Here is an 11,004-nt window from a genome sequence, read left to right on the forward strand (position 1 = left end):
CTATTTATTTTGTTCTTGGAAAAATATTTGACGAGTCCACCGGCTAAATCGGTCAAGTAAAGTTAGCTAAATTGCAAGCAAGAATCGCACTCAACTGAGACGTTTAGTTTATATTTGCGACATTATTTGCGACATGGCTGCGTTTGAAATTCCGGATATAAAGTTACTATAATATGTAGGAAGGCAGGGTAAAAAGAACAGAAAACAATTAAAAAAACGGAAAGAAAAAAAACAGACCAAAACAGTACAACAAGCTCCAGTCATGACCCTTTTTCCGGTTTTCGGTCACTTTTCGTAACGAAATAGCAAAAAAAAAAAAAAAAAAAACCCTTGCGGTTTCGCCTGAGGAAATCGTAAAAAAAAGTTTAAAGCTTTCTCCCACAAAGCCTCTTGTTTGTCAACACTTTATTTAAGTTAGTCAGTGATTAAGCTGGTTGTTAATCAAATAAAAAAAAATGACATGGTCGCTGATATAATGTAGCTCATTTAAAGAAAGTACCTGTATGTGCTGTGTTAAGTCAAGATCAAGAGAAAATTTTGACTTTGTTTCCTTGAAAGTATGCTTAGCCTTATATTAAAAGGGATAAATTTACAAAAATAAGCAAAGGAAGGTAGGAAGTAAAGGTTTCTTTTTTTATTTTTGGGAAGTTCAGTTAGTAAGTTTGTCTTATTAGCTTCCCCCCTTACCGTGCCTCTTCAAATATCATAAACTGAATGAAGTAATTCAAAAGGTTTAGATTTTTTACCGGATGATACTGAAAATATCTATTAACATGTCCTTGGTTTGGTTTATTTGTCTGTTTGTTTGTTTGTTTGTTTGTTTTTCATGGTGTGCTTCCCCCCTTACCGTGCCTCTTCAAATATCATAAACTGAATGAGGGAATTCAAAAGGTTTAGATTTTTTACAGGATGATACTGAAAATATCTATTAACATGTCCCTAGTTTGGTTTATTTGTCTGTTTGTTTGTTTGTTTGTTTTTTTTCATGGTGTGATATGGTCATAAGTTGTAGTTTGCATTTTTCTCCTTTTTTCCAATCGAATTGACGGGTAATAATGTTATAGGAAAATTTATTACCTGAAGAGGAAATTCCGCGTTAAATTCCACGCAAAAACCGATATCGCACGAATCGCGAAGCGATTCGTGCGATATCGGTTTTCAAGTGCAATTTAATGCGGAATTCACGAGTGAAGTAATGGATTTTCCTCGAATCGCATAACGGAATAAAAATGAGAGAAAAAAGGAAAGAGCAGTACTTAAAATTGTTGTGCTTACGTAGATGTGAAACAATATCCCTTAGCCTCGTTTTCAACTCGCAATTCCACGCTAAATACCTCGCTTCGTTAACCAATCAGAATGCGAGATTTTATTAAATGATGCGATTCTACTAAAAACTGCTTCGCTAAAGGAATAGGCCTCATACCTAGTCTGGAACATAATAAGAGTCGTAACCGATTAAGAGAACAAGATTTCTCAGCACAACGAAATGGCAGAATCTACATAATTTTATATACGTTTTAGAGAGCACAACTTTCCAGATTAGTTTGCAATTCTTCATTAAGACATTAAAAGGTACGTTCAGTTCAAATTGGGAACCACACAAATTAATTTTTTTTCCCCTACAGCCAAAGGTAATTCCTCAGAAATAAAAAGGTATCTAACACTTTTTTCGAAACTTTTCTTAGATGTTCACTACCAGTGTCTGTTTCGGGCAAGAGGTTGCCAAGCACGAAACACGCTCATAGCGTGCCTCGAATCGTTGCTTTCAATCTTTCAAGGTCATATTTTGGATCCTAGAGTAACGAAGACAGCATGAATGCTACCTCTACAGACAAATTGAAGAACACACCTAACAAAAAGTTGTTACCCGATGGTTCCTTGACTGACCTGTCCTTCCTAATTATCTCCTTAGGAGTTTTGTTCGAGGCGGCTTATCCTCATCACAACATTTTACAGCTTTCCAGTATATTGTGCGACTCTAAATCTGAAATGGTCAAATGATCAGAGATCACCCGACTGTCGCGATGGCATGAAGATTTACAGGTAATTAAGAGAAGATCTCATCGATTAGGCCTTAATGAGAATAAACTTTGACGCCTGAAAACCGCTCAGCCGTGCAAGGTCAAAGTCTTGGGCTTAGTCCGTAGTCCCTGAGTCCGTAGTCCTAATTCTCGGTTCTCTTCGTCCCTAATGCCTCTTAGTTGCCTGAGGAGTGAAAATCCGCTTGTGTGGCACCAACATTTTAATTGTGCAAATAATGGCTGACACAGAAAGTGATTAAACAATACCCTTTTATTTGAAATAGCTTTACAAAGCTATAGCTTAAAACCATAGGGTTACACAATGTGCGAAACGAACTCTTTGTGATCAAAAGATCACAACAGCAGTGGAGACCTTCATGTAGGTGACGAATACATAGCCACCCATATCACAATCTGGAACACTCCTTATCTCATTTCCGGAATTATCGAGATTAGTCGCGGGGGTTTGACCAGGCTTGTGGGACCACTCACTGTTTTCGTTTAGGACAAACCAGTGGAAGTCAACAGCTGTGATACAAGGAAAGACAGCAGGTTTTTCAGAATATTGCGCAACTCTTATTGAATTAATTTTACCTTCTGACTGTTGGCAGGAGGAGGGGCGGAGGATTTTGGTTGTGAAAGACGGCCTGCTCCCTCTCTCTTCCCCTTGGAAACAATTTCATCCCCCCCTTAAATCCTCCTTATCCCCACCTTCACCCAATAAATAACGACCGATCCCCAATGAAATGCAAATTAATTAAAGCATGCTACTATTACATCAAGAGGACTTCAAACACAAAGCAATTTTAGCGGGATAATTCTATTTTAACAGTCTACGTCGTATATTGACTCCAAAGGTTAATGCAGCGTTGATTGCTATTAAAAAGGAGAAAACGCCTTTTGATGGGTCCATGGATCCATCGATGAGGTAGCTAAGTGGAGACTTCCTAATTTAGGATGCTGCATTGAAATTGATTGCTTTTCCTCAGGTCTGATTCTCGAACCTTGCTGCTTTTGTTCTCATGTTGGCTAGTTGACTTGAAAGACATTTAAGAGCTTTTTGTGTTGGAGAAAAAAGAAAAATTCGAAACTGCTTAATTTGTATCAGAGTCGCCTCTCAGTCAATACTTCTCCGCCAATTTAGTCTATTTTCTTTATTTGAGGGCAATGATGCGATAAAAGATGTGCCTATAGCCCACTAAAGCAAATTCAGTCATAGGAGGTGTCATAATTAATCTGAGATATTAAATTAACAATGGCAACGCTTTGATTTGTACTTACCCCGCTCGACAACAAGAGCCACCACAAAATCGGTCGATTTCTCTGGCAGGTTGAGTTGTTCCATGGCTACCAATCCATCTCTTTCTGCTGCGGCTTGCACAGCATCGGGAGTCATTGCTGCATATATCTGACCCGCAGCTCTTCCAGGCTGTGCAAAGGTGAACGTCATTCTATTAGTGGCATAGTTGTAACAGTTGTTAGTTATAACTGCAGGCCAAACGTTCCATAGACCGGGTCGGTACGGGGGAATAAAACGTTTCTTTCTATCATCGTCCGCCATCGGTTCTACCGTGTCAACCGCTTTTTTTAGCCCAACTATATACGTATCCGGCAGTTGGTTCTTTGGAATGGTATCAAGCAAAAGCAATTGAAGTTTTTTAGATGCGGTACCCACTACCAACTCCCCAATGCCTATTACGAATCCCCTGTATCCAAGCCTCAAAGGCATCCTTTTTAGAGAATAAGTACGTTGTTCTTTCCTCGCTTTCGTCAGACTGGTCTGTATATCTCCCAAGCCTTTGTGGTTAGTTGGAATATTCCACCAAATATTTGGTCGACCAGAAAAACAAAGAAGTGTCACCAGTAACCCGTCTGGGAAAGGAACAAAAATCTGTAAAGATGACTACTTTTTTGTGCGTGTTCTTACGTCATCTGTGATCTATTGCTCGGCGGAACAGAAGCACAACAACATTAAATTTGTTAGAAGTCTTTTCTATAACAGATGAAGTCATATCTGATAATGCAAACTTTTGGATTAAAGAAAGGAAAACAAAAAGCAGATGAGGATTATTAGGACTCGACAGTTGGTCAAAGAAATTAACCAAAATTTGAAGAGTGCATTCTCTTCGTCCTATACCGAGAATTTTTCATAGAGGGAAAGAAATCTTATTATTGGTAGTGTACACAACGATAATAATCTTAAGTGATTATGGTGAATAAGGGTTTCTCATTGTTAAAAGAAAAAAGGAGTAGGGCGAAGATGATGATAATCTACATTTACGTATGTAAAGTTCTGATGATAATTGTAATTTCATTAAAAATACTAATACTGGTAATAACAATATAGCAACACTTCGATGGTGATAATTATGAAAATGCTACTACTACTAATGACAATAATGGTAAAAGAACGAAAAAAGATACAAACCTGATACTGCACAAAAAACGAAGAAAGGCAGCAAGATTAAGCAGACCTTATTAATACGGGCCATCACGCCTTAATGTGCTCACGCCGCAGTAGTCTGTCCTCCACAAAGAAAAATAGTTCTGCAACGTTAATAATTGCCTTTTACGCAATCTGCCTCTTAAGTGGAAAGTAATTATACTGGCGAGGGGTTCTTAACAAGAGAAATAAGGAACGAACAAGAAAGCAACGACTGTCGTGCCGATAAACTTTGAGTAACGAGTTGATGTAAACCTTATAAGCTGAGTTAAACTGAGTGAAACCTCTTTTTAGTGCTTTCTTTCTTTCATCGATTTATTGAAATTTGACAATTTACTAGATTGCAATAATTCTTTTATTCTTGGAGAAACATCTGATGAGTCCACTGTCTAAATCGGTCAAGCAAAATTAGTTAAGTTGCAAGCAAAAATCATACTCCAGCAAACATTAAGTTGATATTTATCATTACAGCGTGCTTGCGTGTAAAATTCCAGAAATAAAGCTAATTTATCATCTAGGAGGCGGAAAGAAAAAGCAGAAGAGTGTACAGAAAAATGCAACAGAGATAACAACAATAACAACGACAACTTCAACAAAAAGCAGAAAAAAAAAAAAGAAAACAGTACAACAAGTTACAGTCACTTACTCGCACCCAAAGAAATCTTGACTAAAATGAAGAGTGGACTGGTGTATTCTCCGCTTACCTCGTTTAAGAAGCCTTTCACTGGTGAGAGATCCTCAAATGACTACTTAGTTTCAAACGAATGGTTTTGTTGTCAATAGACATTTATAATTTATACTCAAAAAGGCCATTCCAAGATTCTGAAAACACACAGGCTTCCTCTTTTAGTTCCGGCAATGAGTAAGCAATAAAACTCTCGCTTTGTCAATGATGCAAGAATAATGAATAAAGGGTGAATAGTTACTCAAAGCTTAAAAGCCAAGGAAGGAGAATAAGGAGGTTTATACTATCTCACTTTATTTATGGTCTTTTTTTCGCTTTTCTGACAAATTCTTAAATAATGAATAAAAAATCCTGTAATAATAATAATGAATAAAAATCCCGTGGTTGAAAGCTTTTACCCGCGGAGCTTCTTGTTTGTCAACACTTCATTTTAATTAGTCAGTGACTAAGCTGGTTGTTAATCAAATAAAGAAAATGACATGGTTGCTGATATGACGTAGCTCGTTTTAAGAAAGTATATAGACATGTGTTATTTTCAAGCAAGATTCAGAGAATATTTTGACTTCGTTTCCTTGATTATTATTATATTATTATATTATTATTATTATTATTATATTATTATATTGATTGATTGTTATTTTAATTAGTCAGTGACTAAGCTGGTTGTTAATCAAATAAAGAAAATGACATGCATATGGTTGCTGATATGACGTAGCTCGTTTTAAGAAAGTATATAGACATGTGTTATTTTCAAGCAAGATTCAGAGAATATTTTGACTTCGTTTCCTTGATTGAAAACATGCTTGGCCAGATATAAAAAAAATGTCGATCCTTTCAACAAAATAAAAAGAAAGGTAGATATCAAAGAGTCTTTTTTAAATTCTACGAAAGATCAATAAGGGGGTTTTTCTTTACTCATTCTCTCGCAAAGATACCTTTGAGGTATCTTTGCGAGAGAATGAGTTCCGCCCTTCTCCCTCGCTTTTGTCAGATTGGTCACCATATCTTCAAAGCCTTTGTATTTGTTTGGAATATTCCACCAAATACTGGTCGACCAGAAAAACGAAAAAGTTGAACCACTAACCCATTTGGGAAACGAGCAAAAATATGTCACGATAACTACTTGTTTTTGTTCTATTTGTTAGTAGTCGTATCTGTTACGGTAAACAAACTTTTGGAAAAATGAAAGTGGTCCTATTACCATTAATTATAGTAACAATGTTATATCATCAGTGTTTGGAGAGTTTGTTCAGTCAGGCTCATTTGCAATCATTATTATTATCATTATTATTGTTGTTATCATCATAACTATTACTATTATTGTCATCATTATCACAATTTTTATTATCATTATCAACGGGTCGGCTGGTATAAAGAAAAAAAAAACCGGCAACAACTGTGTTACGAGTTCGATGGTTGAGTGGTAGGTGATTTGCAGTCTAAACAGAACGCAGGGTTGTCGGGACAGCAACAAGAAGGTTTATTCCAAAATGAACGTAGTTTCCACTTGATAAACTTCACACTGGTACGTAACTCGATAAACTTACACGGCCTCCGCCAACTTTGATCAACTTGAAAATTACTCACGGCCTCCGCCGACTTCGATAAACTTGTAAATATTCACGGCCTCCGCCGAATTCATCAAACTCTGTCTCGTCACCCTTGACTGATCACGACTAACTCTCTTCGCTTGTGAAAACTTAGTTAAAACTTCGCTCAACCTATCCTACTTATATACTTACACAATAAAATTCTATAACTTTTTAAAAAGGGTCTAATTATAGTAATGCAGTAAATGGTTTGAACCCGGGGGTAACATGTGAAGGTGTAGTCTGATCGTCCGGGTGAGTGTAGTCCTGAGAAAGACTGTTGTCGGTGGTAGTGACTGACGTTTCGACAACCTGTGCGGAAGTCATGATGCAGACTAATTATAGTAAGATTACAAAATATACCGCTTTTAGAAACGATTACATAATATCCTAAAATAAACAAGCCATGACCTTTCGCGAAGTTTTAAGAAGGTCATGCATGTCACGCAACGCTATTTTTCGTAACAAACTGTCTTGATAAACTGACCTCGAGTAACCAGTTGATACAAAACTTACAAACTGAGTTTAAAAAAGTGAAAATTATGGAAATGTTTAAATCGGTCTTTTTTTCATTTCTTCTTTCTTTCCTCGATATCCTGGAATTTGGCAACTTACTAACTTGCCATATTCATTGTTGTATCTAATTTTTTTTGTTCTTGGAAAAACAATTGACGAATCCACCGGCTAAATCGGTCAAGAAAAGTTAGCTAAATCGCAAGCAAGAATCGTACTCAAGCAAATGTTTAGTTTGTATTTGCGACATGACTGCGTTTAAAATTCCAGAAATAAAGTTACTATAATATGTAGGAGGGCAGGGAAAAAAAGCATAGAAAACAATAAAAAAAAAAAAAAGATAACAACAACGGAATTGAAAAACAGACCAAAACAGCACAACCACCCCCAGTCACTCTCTCCCACACAAAGAAATGTTGAAGTAATTATACTAGCAAGAAGTTCTCATCGAGAGAAATAAGGAACGAACAAGAAAACAACGACTGTCGTGATAAACTTTGAGTAACGAGTTGATTTAAAACTTATTAACTGAGTTCAACTGAATGAGACCTCTTCTCATTCATTTCTTTCTTTCGTCGATTTCCTGAAATTTGACAATTTACTAAATTGCAATAATCATTGTATAATTCAAAATTATTTTGTTCTTGGAAAAACATCTGATTAGTCCACTTTCTAAATCGGTCAAGCAAAGTTAGCTAAGTTGCAAGCAAAAATCGTACTCCAGCAAACGTTAAGTTTATATTTACAGCTTGCTTACGTCTAAAATGCCAGAAGTAAAGTTACCTTGCTATCTGGGAGGGCGGAGAGAATAAGCAGAAAAGCATAGAGAAGAATAATAAAAGAGACGGACAACAACAACAAAAAGAACAACAAAAATCAGAAAACAGCACAATATGCTACAGTCATTCCGTCGCACACAAAGAAATCTTGACTAAAACGAACAGTGCAATGGTGTATTCTCCGCTTACCTCTTTTAAGAAGCCTTTCACTTGTGAGAGATCCTCAAATGACTACTTGTTTTCAAACGAGTGGTTTTATTGTCAATAGACATTTATAATTTATACTCAAAAACGGCCATTTCAAGATCTTGAAAACACGCAGGCTTCCTTTTTCAGTTCCATTAATGAGCAAGCAAATAAACTCTCGCCCTTAGCAATGATGCAAGAATAATGAATGAGGGGTAAATAGTTAGTTAAACCTTAAAAATTTAGGAACGATGGTAAGGAGGTTTATATAATCTCATAGAAGAGATCAGAAACGAGGAATTAAAATTACCAATTTTATTTTTCTTTATGACCCTTTTTCCACTTTTCTGTCCCTTTTCGTAAATAACGAGAAAACAAAAAAAAAAACCCTGTGGTTTTGCTTGAGGAAATCGTGAAAAAAAGTTTAAAGCTTTTTCCCACAAAGCGTCATGTTTGTCAACACTTTATTTAAGTTAGTCAGTGACTAAGGCTGGTTGTTAATCAAATAAAGAAAATGACATGGTCGCTGATATAATGTAGCTCATTTTAAGAAAGTATTTGTATGTGCTGTTTTCAGTCAAGATCAAGAGAAAATTTTCACTTCGCTTCCTTGAAAGTATGCTTAACCTTATATTAAAAGGGATAAATGTACAAAAACAAGTAAAGGAAGGTAGGAAGTAAAGGTTTTTTTTTCAATTTTACGAAAGTTCAATTAGTGGGTTTGTCTTATTGGCTTCCCCCTTACCGTGCCTCTTCAAATATCATAAACTGATTGAAGGAATTCAACAGGTTTAGATTTTTCACTGGATGATTCTGAAAATATTAATTAACATGTCCATGGTTTGGTTTATTTGTTTTTATTTTCATGGTGTAATAAGGTCATAAGTAGAACTTTGCATTTTTCGCATTTTTTCCAATGGAGTTTACTGGTAACAATATTATTAAAAACTGCTTCGCTAAAGGAATAGGCCCCAGACCTATTCTGGAACATAGTAACAGCCTTAACCGATTAAGAGAACAAGATTCCTCAGCACAACGAAATGGCAGAATTTACTGACATAATTTAAGATGCCTTTTAGAGAGCACAACTTTCCAGATTAGTTTGCAATTCTTCATTAAGACATTAAAAGATATGTTCAGTTCAAATTGGGAACCACACAAACTTAGTTTTTTTGTCCCCTACAGCCAAAGGTAATTCCTCAGAAAAAAAAAAAAGTTATCGAACACCTTTTCCAAAACCTTCTTAAATGTTTGCTTATATCAACTAAGTTGAAATTGAAAATTGGCCACCGTAACGAATAAAAAAGCTGACGTTTCGAGCGATAGCCCCTCGTCAGAGCAAATGGAGGACTTGTGGGTTGTATGTGGTTTTATATGCAGAAAGCGAAGCTACGCCATTGGTGGGAACATGGCAACGAGGAAAACACGAATAAATTAGTGGAATGAAAAGCATTCGTTAATACTTGTGGGATTAAGAGTGCCGATTTGAAAGATTAACTTTTGTTCAAGAGTTTTGCGGCTTTCCGTGTCGCCTAAATGTAAGGAAAGACCGCAGATTGCCATATGTTGTTTATAATGATTAGGTAAATTAAAGTGTCTAGCGACTGGTTTAGATGCGTCCTTGTCATTCCTTTCCACGTCGCGAAGGTGTTCTCGGAATCGGTAACCTAGTCGTCTTCCTGTTTCGCCGATGTATAACTTGTAGCAGTAAGTGCAAGTTATGCAATAGATAACATTGGCGGAGGTGCACTTGAAGTGATCGGTGATCTTAATGGTCGCTTGGGTCCCGATATTTTCTGAGCGTTGTGAATGAAGGGACAAGTTGTGCATCGTACGCGAGCGCATTTAAAAGTGCCGGGTTGGTCATTAGTTTGGAATGAACTTCTGACCAAAAAACTGCCTATGTTTTTGTCGCATTTGAATGAAATAAGTGGAGGTTGCGAAAAGATAGTGCCAGTCTCTGGATCGTTTTGAAGTAATTTGAAGTTTTTAAGAATAATGGGTTTAACTGAATGGTTGTGAGAGTGAAACGTGAGAGTGAATAGAATGCGGTCGGAATTTTCCTTCTGTGACCTTTGTAGTGCTGACTGTCGATCGATAAGTTGGGCGCGGTGGTGACCCGCTTGAACGACAGAAACAGGGTTTTAAGCTTAAAAACCTTGGAAGGAGAATAAGGAGGTTTATGCTATCTCATTTTTCTTTATGTTTTTCTTTTTTTTGCTTTTCTGACAAATTTCTTAAATAATGAATAAAAACCCTGTAATATTAATAATGAATAAAAAACCCTGTGGTTGAAAGCTTTTTCCCTGCGGAGCTTCTTGTTTGTGAACACTTTATTTTAGTTAGTCAGTTTAGCTGGTTGTTAATCAAATAAAGAAAATGACATGGTTGCTGATACAACGCAGCTCGTTTTAAATAAACAAACAAAGACCAAACGGGCAAAAACTACATCGGCCTAACAGAAAATTATTTTAAACAAAGATACACGCAGCATTCCCTCTCACTCCGAGACAAAGCCGACAGTACCGAGCTATCCAAATACATTTGGGAACTTAAGAGCACCAACACTTCCTACTCCATTCATTGGTCGGCAATACACAAAGCCGTATCTTACAAAGGAAATTCAAGAACATGCAACCCCTGCCTTGCCGAAAATTTCCTCATAATCACTGCGGACAAATCCACTTTATTAAACAAACGATCAGAACTCATTTCCAAATGCCGCCATGAAAACAAGTTCTACTTGCGAAACCAATAGCGACAGTCTTCTTGTCTTCTTAATTGCTTC

At 36.6% G+C, this 11,004-nt stretch overlaps 1 protein-coding gene across 3 annotated transcripts; it reads right to left on the reverse strand.

Annotated features, from left to right (window-relative positions):
• Window positions 1–2,273: 2,273 nt before the first annotated feature.
• On the reverse strand, window positions 2,274–8,539 carry LOC111346794 (uncharacterized). 3 transcript variants are annotated; one of them, XM_088730725.1, is made up of 4 exons: window positions 8,220–8,539; window positions 4,450–4,543; window positions 3,303–3,893; window positions 2,274–2,549 (listed from the first exon to the last, which is right to left on the reverse strand). In XM_088730725.1, the coding sequence occupies exons 2-4, from the start codon at window positions 4,511–4,513 to the stop codon at window positions 2,368–2,370; spliced, it is 837 nt and encodes a 278-aa protein (XP_088586851.1). In that variant the 5' UTR covers window positions 4,514–4,543; window positions 8,220–8,539; the 3' UTR covers window positions 2,274–2,367. The 3 variants fall into 3 exon arrangements, with proteins under 3 accessions (XP_088586851.1, XP_022809798.1, XP_088586849.1); XM_022954063.2 differs by having other exon boundaries at window positions 4,450–4,568; window positions 8,220–8,533; XM_088730723.1 differs by lacking the exon at window positions 8,220–8,539 and adding an exon at window positions 5,169–5,732 and having other exon boundaries at window positions 4,450–4,568.
• Between the last annotated feature and the right edge of the window lie 2,465 nt (window positions 8,540–11,004).

Source organism: Stylophora pistillata, chromosome 8, assembly GCF_964205215.1.
Source record: "Stylophora pistillata chromosome 8, jaStyPist1.2, whole genome shotgun sequence".
Classification (NCBI taxonomy): Eukaryota; Metazoa; Cnidaria; class Anthozoa; order Scleractinia; family Pocilloporidae; genus Stylophora; species Stylophora pistillata.

Bases quoted from the DNA above. Each gene is read 5' to 3' on its own strand.
- LOC111346794 (XM_088730725.1), bottom strand. From the start codon at position 4,513: ATGGCCCGTATTAATAAGGTCTGCTTAATCTTGCTGCCTTTCTTCGTT. The intron at 3,894-4,449 runs GTTTGTATCTTT...TTCCTTTCCCAG, and splicing joins CGTTTTTTGTGCAGTATCAG to ACGGGTTACTGGTGACACTT. The intron at 2,550-3,302 runs GTAAGTACAAAT...CTTGTATCACAG, and splicing joins GGCTCTTGTTGTCGAGCGGG to CTGTTGACTTCCACTGGTTT.